Here is a 20881-nt window from a genome sequence, read left to right as displayed (position 1 = left end):
AGACATTCTAAGCATACATCTCACTTTCTCCACAATGGTTATGTTCATCCTTTCTACAACTCCATTGTGTTGAGGTGTACCGGGCTCTGTCTTCTCATGTCTAATGCCATGTTGTGAGCAATAATACTTGAACTCTTTCGAAGTATACTCATCACCATTATCAGTTCGAAGACACTTAAGCTTTCTTTCTGTCTCCCTTTCTACCATGGCATGAAAATTCTGGAAGACCTCGAACACTAGGCTTTTTGTCTTCAACATATACACCCAAGTTCTTCGAATAGCATCATCAATGAAAGTGACAAATATCTATTGCCACCAAGAGATTCAACTTCAATGGAACCACAAACATCGGAGTGTACTAACTCCAACTTGGTTTGCTTTCTAGTAGACTTCCTAGAAAAGGAAGCTCTATGCTACTTTCCTGCCAAACAATGATCACAAGGGTCAAGAGAAATAGTTTTATCAACAGGAATCAATGATTTATCTGTTAAAAGTTTCAATCTCTTGTCACTCATATGTTCCAATCTTCGATGCCACAGATTAGAAAAATTCTTCTCTTCAACTGCATTCAACTCACCAGAACATACAGTCAAGTATGTCTTATACAAAGAGCAACACAACTCGCCTTGAGCAACTGTCATCGAACCCTTAGACAACTTCCACTTACCATCACCAAAAGTATGTCGGAAGCCCTCTAAATCAAGAACATTAGCAGACAACAAATTAAGGCACAGATATGGAATATGGCGCACATTCTTCAATGTAAGCACGCACCCAACACTTGTCTTCCCGCGAATATCACCTAACCCAACAATGCTTGCTGAGCTTTGATTTCCCATCTTCACACTACCAAAGTCACCAGACTTGTAGTTCATGAAGTACTCTCTCCTGGGAACACAATACAAGACACTCTATGTCTGAACTGTCAACATGATGACACTCACTGGTTGCACAAATCAAAGTGACCTTATCATCACTCTTAGAAGTACTCACTGGTTGCACAAATCAAAGTGACTTTATCATCACTCTTTCTCTGTTCCTTTTTCAAACAGAAATAAGACTTCTTTATATGACCAGGCTTCTTGTAGTATTTGTATGTAGTCACATTTCTTCCATCACTGGATTTGGACCTACTCCTTGAGTTATCATGGCCTTTGGGACCCCTACTCTTGCCTCTTCCTCTGTTTTCAATAACAAGAGCTTGTGAATTATCAACTCCCATCTCCTTTCTTCTGATTTCTTCATTGAACATGCTCTCTTTGATCACATCCAATGATATCACTCCTTTCGGAGTAGAGTTACTAATAGTCACAATCAAAGTTTCCCAACTGGCAAAGAACTCAATAAGAACAAAGCCTGCAATTCATCATCAAGAATAATCTTCATAGTAGTCAACTTGTTAATAATATCCTAAAAGTCATTAAGATGGTCAGAAAATGATGAATTGTATTTCCACCCTTCAATTTCAAATTAACAAGTTTCTTAATCAATGAAGCTTTGTTATGTGCGGTCTTCCTTTCATAAAGACCTTCAAGTTCACAAATCATACGGGTCGGACTCCTGTGACACATGGTTGAATATGATAATATCAATCCATTGTCTAATAGTCCCTAAAGTCTTCCTTTTCAACTTTACCCAATCATTATCATCCATCTTTTCAGGTTTTGTTGGTTTAACAATGCTACCATTTGTCTTTGTGGTTGTTTCTATTGGTTTATGTAAGTCTTTACAATATAACAAATCTTTCATCATAGGTCTCCAAATTGAAAATTAGTTGATGTCAATTTAACCATCGAACTACCACTAATCGACTCCATACTGTGTCAAATTAAATTCCGGCTCTGATACCAACTTTAGGACCCGAGTAGTACACACAACACCCACTAGGATCTACTCAAAGACTATCAACCAAGATCAACAATCCCAATTCACCACAAATAGTCAAGAAAATAGTTCACCAAGCATATAACCATATGGACAGCAAATTGGCAGCAATAAAACAGAAATGTAAAGCAAATAACGCACATAATTTTTACATGGAAAACCCCTTTAATGTGAAGAGTAAAAACCACGGGACGTGAGGAATCCACCCTTTCTTCTCTTATTATGATAAAATTGAGGGCAAAATGAACTTAATTATGTTCACAACAATTACAACCCACCAAAGAACATCATACCATAAGAGATTAACAAGAAGAAGAGCAAAAGTGAGTAATATCACCAAAACGTAGGTTTCTGTCCAGCAGCAATTCTGGACGAACCAGAGCTTCAATCAACGATCCAGCCGTTCAAATAGAGGCCCTATGTGTCCTCAACAAGGTGTCAAAATTTCAGCACGATCCAACGGTTGAATCTCTGGCAACAGACAATTTTCTGAAAGCTGTCCCTGAAAAACCGAACCTGAAGCACTCTTTGAACCCTTGCCTCTCCTTTTCCTTTTTTTTTTTTTTTTTTTTTTTTGATTTTCTTGTGTATCACTTGCTGTACCAGACACCTCTTTTGGTTGACTTTAAAATACCCAAAAAAACCCTTGTAAAGGTTCCAAAGGAAGCCACTAAATAAAGTCCAACATGGACTACACACATGAGACAAAATTTTGGGCTTCTTCCAAAATAAAGTAGCACAAGTTTATAAAACTTATGCTCAAAAGTGGGCTGGACCCCTACACAACCCATGGTAGTTGCTAGACCTCCATTGAACTTCAACACTACAAGTTTATCTAAAAGCTCCTTAGTCTTTGCCTCATCTACAAATCAATTCAACCACAATTTCATTGATTGATCCACACAATTAAACGTCTCGAAATCAATACAACTTAAATTAATCTGTATCTACCTTTCGAAAACGGTGATAAGAGTGTCATACGGAACAACAATATCATCAGTAGGAGTCTTGATTTTGCTCCAGTCAACCTGCTCAGCTTCTCCACTTCAAAAATTTCCAATTATTCTCCGAAATTAAAACTATCAACTCGCGCGACAACGTAATTAATCAAACTCAGAGTATAATTCACGATTATTATTATTATTTTTTTACTAAGGATTAATTGCCGTACCTAAGGTATCGAGCTACAAGGTTGATGAATTCTGATTTCTCATTCTCACTGCAATTATGAATCATAATCATCCCAATAAATAAATAAATCAAGAGCAATTAAAAAGGAATTTGAAGGGAGAGAAACCTGATTTGGTTGAGGCCGGAGATAGCAGAAGGAAGGTTCTCGAATTTCTGAGCTTCAATGGAGTTGAGTGTAACAGTTGACGCCATTAATGGAGGTTACGAAGCTTCAAATGACAGAGATAGAGGAAGAAGGAAGAGTGAGAAAGGTGGAAAGTGGTGATGAGGCGGGAGCATAGGAATTTAAAAAGAGGGAATGATCATTTTTTGTCGAGATGAATTTGGTGCGGAAATAAAGCAATCATCAGGTTTTTATTTGTTTATTAATTTGCTCGTGGATCGCATGCTGCATAATTATATATTTAGATTGATTGATATTATTACCTCCGATTTTTTTTAGTTGCGACTAAAAAAAATCCGAAGGTAGTATATGCCTTGCAAATAACATGTTGATGATTAAAATAGTGTTTGAAAATTTTACAGTAATTTTTTATTTATACAACTGCAAAAGTGCAAACAACATGTTGATAATTAATTTTTAATTAATTAACTTAGGAAACAAAATTAGGCAATAAAAAATTGCTCGCATCAAGCTTGAAACGGTGGAGTATGAGCTATGCTAAATATGCAAATTAATTATGATTTTGATTGTAAACGTTATGTTATTTTCTCTAAATTAGTGATTTTATTATTGTAGATGTCGTATAAGTGTATAACTATTATTTAATGATATTATTACTTCTCCTTATAAAAAAAATGAAATCCAAATAAGAATACATGGGAAAAAAACAAGTAATGATCTCATGGAATAGGAACAAAAAAAATTTAGTGTCTATAATTTTTTTTATTTTTTTATTTTTTTTTCATCTAGATTTAAACTTTAACATGTATTTTTTTTTTTTTTTTTTTTATAATATTGGACATTTTAAGTTTGCATAAAATAATATACCTTCACAAATTAAGATTTAAATCTTAAAAATTCATTAGATTTTGACGTTTGAGTTAGATGATATCATTTTCCAGCAATTGCTTATTGTGACTGTTTTCAAGGATAATACTACTCATTCTAGTTAAAATTGTTACAATTTCAGAATTTCTGCAGCTTTTCAGAGGTTGATTACGCGCTTAAAAGATGCATTCTGGGACCTTAATAGTCTTAAACAAACCAGAAGTGTAGAGCTACTTAAGCAGTGATGCATTTACAGCAAAGATGATAAAAAGCTTCCAACAGAGAACTATAGCAGTATAGGAAGTTACCAAAAAACACCCTGTATAGGGAAATGCCCGAAATGGGCATACAAAGACAGGCCACCAACATAAAAAAAAACAGCTAGACATTATTCAAACTTCTTAAGCTCTGGAACCAGTTTTGCTAAAAAATTATTCAACAAAATTATATCTCCAAAACTCAAAATTCTATAATCTGTTTTCTCGTATATCAAAACCATGAAATTACTACACAGACCAGATCAGTCAGGTGATCATGTTTCGCATCCAACGATCCTCAATGCTTTAAAGATCCTCAGCACCATTGATTTCCTGAGGAAGGAGGGAAGCTATTGTAAATAAACACTCAGAGTAATCTATCAATAAGTTAACTATCGGTGCCAAGTGCTAACCTTGTCGGCAATTACTGCACCATCTGGAATTTCCAGCTTTGCTCCAGACTTGGCACTGATGGTCACTTTTCCCTGTTGCAGTATAATCAGGTTTAGCTTAAGTACAGAATAATGTAAGGGAAGTCGAAAATATCAGCAAAATTGCGTTCATGCATCACATGATGGTTATTTATAATGTAAAAATTAAACACTTAGTTCATATATAGATGAGATTATGAGAATGAACATTGTGTTTTGATTTTGGAAAGCAGAAAAACTATCAGAAAAGAGCAGCTGATCTGAATTATGAACATCGATGCTGAAACTGAAAGAAAACCTGACATTTGCTTAGAAAAGTATTTGTGTGATTACTCAAATATCACCAAAAACATGGCCTCAAAAAAAAAAAAAAAAAAAAAAACACCAAAAACAACTGCATATTGGTTAAGTGACATATTTTGCAAGTGGAAATTGCAATCAATCAGGCAACATCCAAATTGCACATCAGCTCAACTGGATTGGACACACAGGATTGTTCATAATCATCTCATGCCCCATATATAGCATTCATAAACACAAGGCACAATTACCAGAACTCAAGACACCAATTTAACATGTAGTGAGAACAACTTTGAGACTTTCCCTTCTTGCTATCTTTCTAAAATCTCATAACAAAAATCTAGGGATGGGGTTTCGGATATACTATCAAAAGAGCCAAAAAAAAATAAAAAAAGAAAGAATCTTAGTACCTTGAGAGCAATTCCAGCGCCAAACCACACATCTCCTACCACCTTCAAGCTATCTAGCTCAATGATACTGGGGATCGACTTAAACCGGCTTAAGAAGTTGCTGACCTGCTCATAAGAACATTTAATAATAGCTAAGAACCTAACACCATAAATAATCAAAGAACTTCACGAAAGCGAGACAAAACCTTTTTGAACTCAGGGCCCAACTCAATAGTGGGGTTAGCAGGGTTGTTTCTAGCTGGGTTTCTTATCACAAAGCCATCAACAACAGTGTACAGATCCGACTGCAGTAAACCAAATACTGTTAATAAAAATGTCATCTATAAAAATACAAAACAGGAACACTTCTGACTTCTTGTTGCAGTCAAATACCTGGACAAGGAGCAAATCTGAAGTTGCCTTCACTGGAAGGAATCGTGAACGAGGCACATTCATACCAATAGCATTATCGAAGAACTGTTACACAAAAAAGAAGAGTTAATATTAAGATCACCATTCTAGTACTGACACTTTTAAATTGGATAATTAAATGAAAATAAGTACCTTAATTGCAGCACCAGCAGCTGTTTCCAATTGAAGAACCTTAACTCCATCAACTTCCTGTAAACAAGATCAAATTAGCCGAAGGCTCCATGATAGGTTTAATAACTTCTGTAACCTCAAAATTAGTGGAATACCTTGGGGTTTGGAATAATTTCCATCTTAAGTGCATCAGCTTCTACAAGCCTTTTGACTGCATACAAATTAACCCACCTGAAAATCAAATTACACCATGAGGTAACTCCGCTATTCATCAATGGTTTGAACTCTTTGTAAACAATATAACTTACAGGTTGTTGGTGTTGAAAATTTTGAACTTCTCAATCGACTTGAATTCATTGACCTGATTTGAAGAAGAACAATCACATGTGATTAATTCAACTCATCAACATTGTATAAAGAGCTTTTTCATCGGATACCAAAACAAGTAACATATGACATGTAAAGGAGGACATTACGGGCAAAAGAAATATAGTTTTCTTATGGTAAATACATGTAATAAAAGAAAAGAAGAATGAACATAACTCACATGTTCATCAGGAACCTGTGCAATTTCTAGAAGCTGCATCACAAGATAGACAAATTTCCTTTATCAGCACCATGTTAAATAGCACAAGACCAGCACAATGGTAAAACAACACGTTTCATAGGGTTTGACAAGAACGTGATATTGGGTACACCAAATACCAATAAGCTTCTCTTGGTTAAAATAAATGCACAAGTTAACATGTGGTTAAGCTCTACACTTACATTCAATTGATGGGAGCTTTTTACTGATTCTAATTTGAGCAAACGTGGTCTATTTCCAACATCAGGATTCAATTTCAAAGTTCAAAAGTTAAATTACTCTTTCATAAAATTTAATAATGGTGCCCCCAGATTCCCTTGAGAAATTAACATCAATATCATAATAGAAGTAGTAGAGTACAAGTCATCAGATATGCCAACAAATTACATACAAAGGGCCTAATCTTTGGACATATGTAATACTCTGATTCAGTTTGAAGTACGTTAGATTTAGACTTAGGCATAAGCAATCAGATTGCATTCAATTAGACATGCGGGAATTTGCACTCTAAAATCCAAGTCCAAAATATTGTGGATAAATATTAATTCTTTCCACCTTATAAATCTCCAGTACAGGATAGAAAAATTACAAAGTTGAGCTACAATTTAAAAATCATGATAGCCATGAATGCTTCATAACACATACCTGGACCTTTCCTTCATAGGAAATAAGAGTACCACCTTTAACATCAGCCAAAGTTTTGGGGGTAACCTACATGAAGATAGAAAAATAAGACATATGGAAGCAGGAAATGGCATAAGCAACTTCCAAAGATTAGGCTGCTTACCTCCATGCAGTATTCGTTCTTATTTTGGACCAAGTGATTTAAGATCTCTGTGTAGTGAATTAAGGAGGACCAATTGTGTGGAATACAATGATGAAACTATTGCAATATAAAATGTGAATTAAGTCTAAAAGAAAGTAATTACTGAATTAATCACATCTTAATCCGCATAACATATAAGATAGAGTCTATTGGAAGCCTTTGTAAAATAAATAAATAAATAAATAAAAGACAGAAGTAGGATACTCAAATCCACAATAGCCCCCAGATTGTCAGAGTTGGCAACAAAGATGTACTCCTTGCCCTGTTTGATCAAGTGAAAATCATGATACAGATAAGTCATAGTATCAAGTATGTCCTAAAAAAAATCATTACTTCACTGAGTCAAAGAGGTATACAACTGCTCAAGTGACATGGCAGGTTATGTTTACCTGTGACAAAAACAGGTCAAGTTTCCCACTGTTCATCAAGGATGGGAACACATCACCATGACCAGGAGGATACCTTCATAAGCACAAGATGATCAAAAGAAGTACATATATATTCCATCAGATCAAAATTTATACCAAATACAGAACATATAAGAGATGAGATATATGCATCTACATTCAACAAACACAACATGCAAATATTTGAGGCCAATGTCAGTGTAGAATAATACCATCCATCCTTGCCGGTTTGACCTTTGCATGGCAATGGCGAGAAATCTTCAACAACCAGACGAGGGTATTGACTCTGAATTGTAAGTCAAATCCAGTGAGTAAAGATATGATGAAAGGAAACACATCACCACACTGTGGTACCTAAAGCAAGAGGCATTAACTCGGCTAGAGTAACAAACCTGATTAAATGTGTGAATCTCAACATTTGAATTGGTGTATTTTTCAACAATCTGTATGCAATGAGTTTAAAGTCATGAAAAGACACTCCACAAGATAAAGACTAACAGCACAGAACACTAAAAAAGGGTACTGTACCTTAAGTGTATCATCATGTGTGTTGAATGAGTTCATCAGAACCAAAGGCACTTTGGATCCATACTTGCTGTTAAGGCTCTGTGTATCATCCAAAAGAGGGTAAGAGGCCAACAAGAATCATAATATACAGAAATATCAAAGAAAAGAGAATGCAGTACCTCAATTTGCTTAACTATAAGGTCAAGGAAGGTCAGGCCATTACGGACTTCAATGACAGACCTGTACCGCATAAAAGAAAACAAAATTTAGTATTCAAAGTTATGCTCACACATTAAGAAGCTCAAGACCACATTTACTGGCCGAGACAGAATTATCTACTAGCAATACCAGCAAATGTATCCTCCTTCTACAAATTCTGAAATACAAACATTTACTAAGAAAAAGAGGTGGTTTGATAAACTGAAGAAAACATCATCAATAAATAAGATTGGATCCAAATGATAGTAAATTTGAAAATCAATCTTCCAGCCACGCAAGATCTAATATTGTAAATTTGACGCTTGCTATGGATCTTGTAATCAAGAACATTTTTGCGTAGTTGGTCCATTTTTCCTTAAAACAGACCTCCTTTACTACCATATTAGTGAAAACAAATGTGCTATCAGTCTTAAAGTTAGCTTTAGATCGGGTCAGATAATATAGATTGTTAATGCATCATGATCACATTTCACATCAGAAGTTGATTGGCTGTTACAATATGTAAAAATATAATCAATTATGGATCAACTTCCTAGCTTATTTGAAAATCATACTTCTCTAATATTGAATATGTACAAGATATCGATACTTTTCCATCACATCAAACTTAGATCATGTATTCTTTGCTTATCACACATAACAACACACATGAAATCTACAAACAAAATCACTTCAATCATACGATCCAACCAACGAAGTAAATGCATCAGATCTTAAAATTTTACGTAGTAAATCATAATCAACGATCAAAACACAAAATGTAACTAAATTGTAGCAAAATCAAAATTTCATGATCTACGTTAAAACAACATACTTAGGACCAGTACAACCCATGGTTGTTCCGAGACCGCCATTGAGCTTCAACACCACAAGTTTGTCCAAAAGCTCCTTAGTTTTAGCCTCATCTACATTTCATCCAAAAATTTAAAATAAATAAAAAAAATTAATCAACAAATAATAAAATCCAGATCACATTTCATTGAATGATTGACATAAAAACGTCAAAAACAAGAGAATTTCAATCAAATTGTATTCACCTTCAGGTGGCGGTGATACGGTGTCGTATGGAACAACAATGTCATCAGTAGGAGTCTTGATTTTGCTCCAATCAACATGCTGAGCTTCTCCACTACAAAATTTTCCAATTACATGCATAAATTCACACTATCAAATCTCACGAAAACGAAATCAACCAAATCTAGAAGATAATTCAGTAATTCACGAATTTATTTTCATATTTTTGGAAAAAAATTGCGTACCTTAGGTAACGAGCTACAAGGCTGATGAATCCAGATTTCTCATTCTCACTGCAATCATTAATCATAATCATCAAAAAACATCAAGATCTTAGATCCAAATCACATAACATTGAAGCGAGAATTAATCAAATTATGCGAAATTAAGAAATCGAAGAGAGAGAAACCTGATTTGGTTGAGACCAGAGACAGCAGAACGAAGGTTCTCGAGTTTCTGAGCTTCAACAGAGCTGAGAGTTGCAGCGGACGCCATTAATGGAGGTGACGAAGCTTCGATAAACAGAAAGAGGAGAGAGAAAGAGAGAAAGAGAGAAGGAAGAGTGAGAAAAGAGTGGAGAGTGGTGATGAGGTGGGAGAGGAGGAAGGCTTTAAAATGAAATTAATGATCCGACAAATGCGCTTTTTTTGTCCGAACCTGATTTTTGTGCGCAAAACTATGTAATTTTCAGATATTTATTTTTCATTTTTTAATTTTTGAATTTAATTTTTTTGAATGAAAAGGGAAAATATGGTAGATATCTAGAAGAAAAGAGAATATACAGGCGAATATAATTCCGGTGTGCGAGTTAATTTTGGGGAGAAAATAATTGGCGCCTACTCTCTTCGTTGATTTAAGTGTCTTATTCCGGTGTGCGAGTTAATTTTGGGGAGAAAATAATTGGCGCCTACTCTCTTCGTTGATTTAAGTGTCTTATTGTGTGATGTGCATGTAGTTTCATAAAAAAGAGTAAAATTTTACGAATAATTATATATGGTTACAAATTCACAATGCTGGACTTGGGTCCTGTTTGGTTTGATGTAAAATGTTTTCATTGAAAATGAATTTTTCATTTTAAAGGAAAAATTGTCATTAATAATACAACCTTTTCCCTGTTTTTTTTAAATAATACAACCTTTGGATTATACCCGAATATTACAATTTGGGGGGTCTTAACTTTAAACAAGACCAAAAACTTGTAACCTCTTAAACCGGTTACCTATAACATGTGTCATTGTGTAATTGTCTAAATATTAAATTTTAATTTTTTAAATAAACAATTTATTTAAAACAAAACAAAAAAAAAAAAAAAAAAAAAATCCTTCCCAACTCCCTCCCCCCGTCAGCCATAGTGGTCACCCACCTCCCCCACCCCCAAGCCTACCTTCACGCACATCCCCGACGGCCTGAACCTCCGATCACCCCAACTCTACCCTTCCCCAATCCCCACCCAACTGGCAACTGCTAAAATTACCTTCCCCGCCCAATTGATTGTGGATTTTGCAGAATTTGAAGGGGTTTCGATAATGGACAAAGGGAGAGGAATCGGTGGTCGGGAAGGGAGGAATCAAGGCTATCGTGGTCAGGAAAAGGAAGAATCGGGGCTGTTGTGGTCTAGAAGGTGAGGATTCGGGGCTTCTTTGGTTCGAAAGGGTAGGATTCGGGAAGTGTGGGTGTTTTTTGGTGGTGGGAGTTGGCAACGGTGGTCGTGAATTGGGCCTATTATGGTGCGGTGGAGAGTTTCGGACTGGTGGAGGAGGACTGAGGGTTGACAACGTTGGTCGGGAAAGGGAGGGGCAGGTTTAAGTGGTGGGGATGGGGATCGGAGTTGTGCAGTGGTGATGGGGTTGGGTGGAGCAGTGGTGGGGTTGAGTGGAGGAGAGAGAAAAAGAAAAAAAATAAAAAATTTATTTAAGCCAATCATATACCGACACGTGGCATTGGTAACCTATTTATCAGGTTGCTTCCGTTTTTGTCTTGTTTAAAGTTGAGACCCCCTAAAGTTTGTAATATTCAGGTATAATTCAAAGGTTGTATTATTTAAAAAAAACGGGCCAAAGGTTGTATTATTAATGACAATTTTTCCCTTTTTTTTCTTTTCATTTTCCTCTGTTTGGTTTGTGAAGGGGTGGAAAATTCATCTTTAATGATAGAATACATTTTTCTTCACAAAACAAGGGAAGCCACATTTTCCTCTCTCCTTCATACCTCCTTTTTTTTTTACTTCCTTCTCATTCATCCTTACATTTCCACTTCAATTTTTTTTATTTTTCTTGAATTTTTCTTGTATGCAACCAAACAAAGGAAAACTAATTTCCAATTGTGCTTTTCCTTGAAGATATATTTTTTTATGAGAACTAATTTTCCATCGAAAATGGTTTTATATTAAACCAAACGGGACCTTGGATTTGCACCCCTCAATTTTTGAGATAAAAAATTTAACACTGCATATATTTTAAATGCCAAGCTTTGTTTCAGTGATAAAAGGGGAATTTGTGAAACTTTGTGTTGTGCGGCCATCAGGGGTTCGAATCCCAAATTCTTTTTTTTCATTGAGTTTTTTCTTTTTAAGTATTTTAACCATTGCTCTTTGTTCCAAATCAAATTACCCCCTACACTTTATTTTTTTACTACGTACAAGATATTAGAAAAACATTAATATGATTAAAAGTAATTTAAATTTCTCCATTACTCTTAATAATAAAGATTTTTTTTTCGATTTTACAAATTATTTACGGAGTATGGAGTATTTATTAACCATAATGATAATTTAGATATGAATTGGAGTACAAAATACTAGTATTAATTAAAATAAAATAAAATAACTTGGTACTTCATACTATTATATAGTTTTTTTTAATTGTAATTATTTTGATATGTATAATATAACTTAGTATTGTTTAATTTTTTGAATAAGTTCTCTGTCAAATGTATGAGTTGCGTTCCCTACAACAATTGTTTGTTTAACGAATTGCATGTCCAAAATCAAATTGACAATTAATAAGGAGCACAACAATGTACTAACACATTGCATTGCATCAAAAAAATCACTTAGTTTGTTATTTTGCTAATCGTTTTTGGGGGATTTTTATAATATGAATTGAATCCCTAAAATAAAGTTCGATTTTAATTTAATCCTAACTATTCTTAAACAATTATGCGCTATTGCGCTACCCCTGATTAAAAATTCTGGATCCGCCACTGTATATGGTTTTGAATAAGAAAATTTAAGAAATATAAATGGGGGACCATTAAGTGTAATGCGAAAGAGAGAAATATTATAAAATAATAGTGAAGTCGAAAAAAAAAGAGAAATAATGTAGTATATAATGTGAGTGAGGCTTCTAAATTTAGAGATGGAGCACTTAAATAAAATGGTCGCTTTTGAAAATTGTGGCACTTAAAAAAATAGAGGGAGTTTTTCTCACGTTAGATTTTTTTCTTAAATGAAATAAAGTTTTTATCTATTGAACTTTTGTATGGAATAAGCTACTTACAATTTTGGTGGTCTTAAATTGTAGGTTACAAAAGAGGATGATGTTTTTGTAAGAGAATGATGATAATGATTTAAGTGAAAACGATTTTGTTTTGTCATTATCACAAACTAGCTTAGGTCTTGTGCCATAAACAACTAATCTAATCTACTTTATATATATTAAAACTCAAAGGTTTTAATGAAACTACTACTACAATAATACATCTTATGTCTAAAATAATATTTTAATAAGAGTTAATCATATTCATTAACTTGAAAATCTAATATTTAATTTCATACATATATATTTAACAATAATCTCCCATAAAAAAATTAATCTCATTTATTTTTATTTGCTCGATCATACATAAAACCTATAGCTATTTTAGTACTTTATGTATGTAACCCAAAATATATTTTGAACTTTTTAAGCTAATGTTTATTTTTCACTATAATAACTGAAGAACGAAGTAAACTTATAATAAATAATTTTCATAATTTATTTAATTACGAAAATAAGATTTGTTTCGAGGATTTTTTGGATAAACCGAAAGGGGGTTATGGATTCCCGCGGGAGACAGATCTGGGATGCAACACTCGTACGGCTTGAACACTTGCAAAACAACGAATCTCCGGTTTACCGGAGATCCGCCTCCGACGATCAAGTTAGTGACCGGAAAACGGAATTTTAGAGAGAGAAAGTAGAGAGAAGTGAGAGCATATTTTGGGCATTGTGCCTTTGGGAATTGTGTGTTCTCCCTCTCTATCATGAAATGATGGGGTATTTATAGGAAAATGGGAGATCATGCTCCTAGGGTTTCATAACCTAGGAAGATCGGCTGCCCTATACATGACTGACACGTGTATTAGGGTTTCCTTCATAACCTAGGAAGATCGGCGACCCTACCCCTCCCTTTTCCCCATTGTCGCTTCCCTGCCTTGACACGAAAACCTCACCAAAACCGTTTCGAAAACCCTCACTGTGGATGGTGAGCCCCAGATCCACCACCGTTGAAACCCTTATCCCTACCCTATAACAACCCCCAAAACCCACTTGACTGCCCACAAACCTGAGAAATTTGACTGAACCAGACGGATAGGGTTGCGAAACGGTGAGAAGGGGAAGGGTATGACGGGAATAGGGACTACTAGGGTTGTCGAATTGGGGAGGAAGGAGTGATTAGGGATTCAGGGAGGGGGATGAACGGGAAGGGGGAATGGCTGAATGGGGAAATGGAGGGGGTGGGGTCTCCAGCGCCTGGGGAGAGGTAGTCGTCGGCCTCTGGCAGTGGGTGGCTGAGATTTTTTTTTATTTATTTATTTTATTATTTAATTGTAAATTAAAAAAAAAAGTTTTACTTTTAATAATTAATCAAAAAATAATCTTAATTAATTTTTTATAAAAGAATCAACCACATATTGACACGTATCGTTGTTCATCTTAACAACCGGTTACTTTATAAGCTAACAGGTTTTGACTCATTTTGAGAAAATATATTATAAAAGTCGACTTATTCTGAGTCAATCGAAAAATTGGCTTATTTTAAGCTAACCGAGCAAAAGTTGGCTTATTCTTGATAAATTATCCCGTAAAGTTTTAAAAGTTTAAAACGCATAGGCTATAGTAAAGCACTAAAGCCTCTGATTAAAGCAACAAGATTACAAGAGACATATATTAGGCAGGATCAAAATTGAATTCATACTTAAAACTTTACAGAAATAAATTATATTTTATTTAGTCTTTAACATAGTTTAACTTGATAATAGTAATATCAATAATACTAGTAAATTTTACTATTACAAAGTATGATTGTTGGTTCCAAAGCACTATCACTATTACATTTCTCATAAGTTGTGATGTCAATAATCTGCTCTCCCTGTATAATTACAAATAAGAAAATTACTCAAATAATTAATATAATTGTTAATATTACTAAGATTTTTGTTTTAATTTCAAACAAAGAGGAAAAATTAACTACAAGAAAAATTACCTTAGCAAGGTTTCTAAAATAAGTACTTGTGTAGTTTCCTGTAGGAAAGATTGCTTCCATCAAGTCCGCCAATACTAGCTGTGGTTGAGACACAGCGCCGTCGTACCAATCTTGAGAATAATAAACAAAATACGAATGTCAAGAGATTAATTTTGATACATATATAGCCACTAACTAATTTGAAATTTACGACGAAAACAAAAATAGAAGGAAACGGATAGTATTTTGATTTACCATATCTTTAACAACTTTGACACAAAAGTACGGCCTAAGTCATGATCAACTCTATTTTATAATAAGTAGTAGTAAAGATTAAAGGTTGAGGAAGATTATGTATTGTGATGCATGCTCACCAAGTGAAGTGGTATTCATTTGCATTCTCTTGTCATATCTCCAAACGCTCTCATTTGTTAAGAAAGCAAAGCAAGATTTATCTTCAACACCAACATTTTGGAGGAATGTAGTCAAGTTGTATGTTGCAGGATCACTAGGATATGTTTCATCAATCACTGCATCCACCGACTACAACATATATAGGATATGATATGGTTATAAAGCATGGTTCAATAACATTATGATTATGGGTTATATGATGCTTATGAAATACTCAAAAACTTATAATAAATCTTTTTTTTTTTAACGCAAAAAAACTTGTAATAAATCTAATACGTTTAATAAGTTAGGTAAGTTTAGATAAGATAAGATATGTTTATATAAGTGAAAATCAGCTGAATAGAACACATGGACCTAGCAAATTGCAATAATATAATAGTTAAATATGGAGTAATAAACTCACACATAAGATAGCATGAAGTTGATCAAGGTCATCAGGAATTGATATGTTATAAGACATTTTGTTGACAGTTTCATCAACATTTTCTCCACCTGCATCTTGCACAAACTGCACCACCCCAAATTCAGATAAGAAGACAAGTATTATAATAGAAATTGCACCGATATATTAGAAGTTTTTGACACTTTTAACTCGATTTTGTGATTCAAATTAATCAATGATCAAGCCCTAGTGTTACTCATTTTGTGGCAAAATCACTGGTTTCATTATATAATATTGGTGCATTCTTTTACATATCATTATAAACAAATAAATGAATATACCTTTTCTTTGTAGGCTTCTGTTGTAAAAGACCATTGTCCCTGCAGAAAATGAGGAAAAAAAATTCACCAATTTTAAACTCCAACACTAGCACGGTAAGTTTTTAGTATGAAGGTTGTATGTGTATTAACTTCAAAAATTTTGAGGCATACTTACATCTTCATAGCGCATCCAAGCAACAACAGGTTTGAACGAAGAATTTCTGTTTGTAGACATGTTTGCCAAGCATAAATAATTTTGCTTAACCTAAACACATAATATACATGTATTAGTTAAATAAAACTACAGGATCATGAATGTATTAACTAGTTTGTCTCTTTTCAGTTATCGCGAACATTAGCCTAATCATAAGATGACATAGAGTTGATATTCAAGTTGAAAACCAAAACTTGATTTTGCTTAACCTAGTTTTTTTTGTACTTAATCTTAAAAACAGAGAAGTTTTCGTGCTTCAGCTTGCGGAATAAGATAAATGTTGAGGCTTACAGCAAAATCAGACATTCTTTATTCATAAAAGGTTACTCTTCTATCAAACAGTTTGATCCATACTTCTTAGCAAAGAGTTTTAATAACACTTACTGCATCATATACAGAGTTTGCTCTGACTTCCAAATTCGCGAACACTGCTATATATTTGATCCACTCTGCACGCTAGCAATTAATACTCAGATATTTAGAAATTTAGAAGTGTAATACATTAGGCTTTCAAACGAGAAGAGACACTTGTAAAATGCCAATCAACTTTTCTATTGTGAACGTCGTGTTCACTTCAACTGAAAAACAAATTCAATTTCAACTAGTAAAATAAGTAGTTGCTTCTGATAAAGATGCAAGTGAATCAATCAGAGATCGCAGTTCAGTAAAAATCAGTTGAAGAGAACAAGGCCGACAAATAAGTAAGGGATAAAACTATATACTATAAAATTGGCCAACCTGAAGAGGCAAGTCTTCGGATGATGCTTGAAATGTAGCAATATTGCAGGCTGGTGGTTGATCAGTGGCACTTGTAAAGTAAGCCGAAAATTGAGAAAGTTGTTCTGTCTCACTTTTATTTACCATTGTAAGTTCTCCTCCTTCATATAACTTCATTAAGCAGGCAGATGCCATAGTATTTGATGTTATACCTTTACAAGTACCAAGCATACCTAGAAGCTGATACAACCATATATAAACATGGATGTCGTCGAAACAATGAATTTTTTACTTATGCAGTACTTACTGAAATGGCGGTGTTATACAGAATTGTCGAAAAGGACTAGAGAATGATTATTACCTCAAGGAAAGAAACTGCAAGAAATCAAAGAAAATAGTGTGCAACTCATTAGATGCCTACTTTCGACATTTTGACTAATAGAAATTTGTTACAAGTATATTTAACCTGGAACGCCTGGAAACGTATCAGTATCAAGCGAGTAATTTGACAATGGGACTACGAACGATTTCATTCGATTTGTGCAGTATTTTGTCCTTCCTGCCATCTTTGAGTTATTCTGTAATTGCATAGTAGAATATCTGAATATGTCATACTCACAACTAGATAAGTAGATATCCATTTTGCAAGGTTTTGTTCTTTTATTATTGATGTTTACTAGTCTATTACTCTCATGTACTGTGAGTCTATAATGTATAATTAACAAGGTAATGCTAAATTAATTGGTCCATACTTCTAAGCTAAGACAAACAACAAAATTTTCAAGCTCGTTTAGTAATGAGCAAAAGTTGAATAGTACACTTTCATGTATGCTCGTGAACAACTTGTTTGTGTTCGAGTTTTACTTTGTTCATGTTTGTTCAAAACTCTCTATTTCATTGAATTTTTGAAATTTGCTTTTTATCACTATTTAGTATTTACTTTTATAAGAAAGTAAGTTTCTCTTACAATTGTATAGGAAACCAACTTTACAACATCTAATTATATAAGCTTGATTATAATAAAATAATACCTTTATTATGAAGTGTTCTTGTGATTTTGATCAAGGCAAGAAAAAAGGGAATGAAAAGTGGACAACATGTAACAAAAGTATGAAATTGGAATAATCAATGACGGTGATGAATACCTTGAAAAAAATTAAGTAGAATTGTAAAGAACAAAAAGGAATGGGCTTACGAGAAAATTGTAAAGAACAAAAGAGAATATCACACGTCAACGTTTGTGATGAATTATTCTGATTTAATAAGACCAATTAATGCATATTTTTATCTTAAATATCTAAACTCAGCTTACAACATTTCGTAATAGGATGTTACTTTTTATTATTTTTTTTTATTTATTTATTTTTCATAAGAAATGGGAATAGGAAACTAACAAATGAGTATTGTAATTGCTATTTTAGCTATCTGCAATTATGTTGAATTATTGATGAGAGACAGTTCCCTATGCAAAATCTACACAAAAATGGTGACGTTGGTGTCTGGTTTTTCAAAACTTCCAAACGATGCTTCTACTTTTACGATAATGCAACAGATGGTCCTAATCGTTTACGGGCCAGATTAGATTTCGTTCAGACCATTATTGTTGAATCCAACTTTTATTTATTGTTTTAAGCAAGCAAGATTTTAATTGAACACCTAAACTAAATAATTCATATCTAACAAAATTTCTTAGATACACTCGGATACACTTAGCAAGTTAGTTACTATTCGTCCAAAAAAAAAGGGTTTTTTCCACATTATAACCCTATAACTTTCTGTTTTCTACGATGTGCTCCCCTTTTGACAAATCCACATTGTAACCCCAAAATACAATCAGTGTCTATACGGTAACCTTGTCGTTAACAAATTCCGTTAGTGAGACCCACTCACAACTTAATAATAATTTTTTATGGATTTGCATATTGAAAAAAGTTTTGTTAAAGGTTTTAGGGGCTATTTTGGTCTTAAAAGGTCCAAATTGAGCTCAAATTTAGCAAAAAAATAACACAAATACCTCGTTTTGCGTATTTAAAAATATCTCGATTTGCGTGTTTACGTATTTAATATGCAAAACGAGGTATTTATGTTATTTTTTTGCTAAATCTGAGCTCAATTTGGACCCTTAAGAGCCAAAATAGCCCCTAAAACCTTTAACAGAACAATTTTTAACACGCAAATCGATAATAAATAATTATTAAGTGGAGAGTGGGTCCCACTAACGGAATTTGTTAACAGCGGGATAACAGCAAGGTTACCGTATAGAAAGTAAATGTATTTTGGGGTTACTATGTAGATTTCTAAAAAATGGGGGGCACATCATAGAAAACGAAAAGTTAGAGCGTTACAATGTAGAAAAACCCAAAAAAAAAAAAAGCAAGTTAGTTACTATGAGTACTGACTAGCTTTCGAAGTTTTATAATTTATACTACGTGGAATGTCCCTTACTTATAGCAGTAACAATTGAAATATGGCTAATAGTAACATTGACTTTTAGTTATAGTATAGATATGGATTATTTGGTTTACGGGGTTTCCTTTTTTAATTTAGAGAGGTGAATTTGGCAATATAGTCTAACCTGAATGTGATCCAAATCTGACCCGTTGACTCAAATTGCCACCCCTACATTTTTGTTATTTTTTATTAAGTTCATCCCTTCAAGAAGCTTTGTATAGATCACTCTTTTTATATCAAATTGATTTCATTTTAGAAATATTACGATAAATTATAAGCCCAACACGATTCGACACTGAAAAGAACACGTAAATTTTTTTTTTTCTTTCTCTTATGTACTTGGATCCACATACCATATAAAATCATAAGACCAGTGACACTGATTGGATCTTACTGTTTTTAATACAAACTTCCAATCTTATTATCACTGACTCTACTTTCCAACTAAGAAGGAAGTTTAAATTAGACATAAAATATAGTAACAGAGAAAATTACATATTAGGAAAAACATTACTACAAGCATACCTGTATAAGAAGATAACTCTTTCCATCAATAACATTTTTGATAACTTTGAAGGTTTGCCCATAATACATCTTGAAGTTCTTTGCATCATCAACCGTGCTAATGTTCCCTACCTTCACCGGCGGTGGCTTATCGGCATTTACACTAAACTCTTCCCAATTTATCAATGTACATAACATTATGAACCATATACTTGGTAACATCATTTGAAGAGCAAAAGAAAATGTATGTTTTTTTGCTTCTTGTTTTAAAGTTAGGTGTTAAGATTAAGAAAAAGAAAAGAAGAAAAACAGAGTACTCTGTTTTTGTTGTTATTATGTGATTGGTATGAATAATGAGGGGTAAGCCACTTTACTATAGTTGAGTACTTGAGTGGAGAGTGAACTACGAAGTTGTCTCCATGTTTTATTACCAATTTTAATGTAACATTGAGAAAGTCATTCATCTTTTTAGCTATAAGGATGGCTCATTGTGGGGTCCATTTCATTTTAATGATAAATGTATGTATTGTACCAGTACTTTGCTTTCAATCTCGCATACGGAGTATGATTTTTATTTTATAATGTACAGAGTATAATTTTGATTTATCTATAACACGGAATAAAAATAGAAGTGTTCAAAAAAGATAATATACATACAAAAAAAAAAAAAATAACTTCATAATCATTTAAGTTGTACAATTTAATGGTGGTGATGTACTCTCTTTTTTTTTTTTTTCCCTCTTCAAATTTACATACATGGAAGAACAAAATGGATTTAGTAATTCCTTTTTATAAGAAAAATGATTGTAAATTATGTGCAACTTTTAACACAGAAAATAAAAAAAATTTAAAGCCACAATTGTATATATATAAGCTCCTTAGTTCTATG

At 33.5% G+C, this 20881-nt stretch overlaps 2 protein-coding genes across 2 annotated transcripts; both read right to left on the bottom strand.

Moving 5' to 3' along the window:
* Window positions 1-4289: 4289 nt before the first annotated feature.
* LOC145574648 (UTP--glucose-1-phosphate uridylyltransferase-like) lies at window positions 4290-10131 on the bottom strand. The gene is made up of 21 exons (XM_081632486.1): window positions 9955-10131; window positions 9791-9838; window positions 9569-9660; window positions 9346-9436; window positions 8492-8552; window positions 8334-8411; window positions 8198-8248; window positions 8018-8091; window positions 7788-7860; window positions 7603-7660; window positions 7360-7406; window positions 7218-7283; window positions 6534-6566; window positions 6295-6347; window positions 6142-6217; window positions 6008-6064; window positions 5837-5920; window positions 5650-5748; window positions 5465-5569; window positions 4737-4808; window positions 4290-4656 (listed from the first exon to the last, which is right to left on the bottom strand). Exons 1-21 carry the CDS (start codon window positions 10038-10040, stop codon window positions 4630-4632), a joined length of 1431 nt encoding a protein of 476 aa, XP_081488612.1. The 5' UTR covers window positions 10041-10131; the 3' UTR covers window positions 4290-4629.
* A 4639-nt stretch (window positions 10132-14770) lies between these two features.
* Window positions 14771-20275, bottom strand: LOC145576410 (uncharacterized). The gene is made up of 11 exons (XM_081634178.1): window positions 20014-20275; window positions 17504-17615; window positions 17399-17412; window positions 17059-17277; window positions 16705-16776; window positions 16282-16371; window positions 16128-16166; window positions 15808-15912; window positions 15365-15533; window positions 15012-15121; window positions 14771-14897 (listed from the first exon to the last, which is right to left on the bottom strand). The coding sequence occupies exons 1-11, from the start codon at window positions 20215-20217 to the stop codon at window positions 14802-14804; spliced, it is 1230 nt and encodes a 409-aa protein (XP_081490304.1). The 5' UTR covers window positions 20218-20275; the 3' UTR covers window positions 14771-14801.
* Between the last annotated feature and the right edge of the window lie 606 nt (window positions 20276-20881).

The sequence above is a fragment of the Chenopodium album genome, chromosome 13 (assembly GCF_948465745.1).
Source record: "Chenopodium album chromosome 13, dcCheAlbu1.1, whole genome shotgun sequence".
In the NCBI taxonomy this organism is placed as follows: domain Eukaryota; kingdom Viridiplantae; phylum Streptophyta; class Magnoliopsida; order Caryophyllales; family Amaranthaceae; genus Chenopodium; species Chenopodium album.
This window is presented reverse-complemented; position numbering and strand designations above follow the sequence as displayed.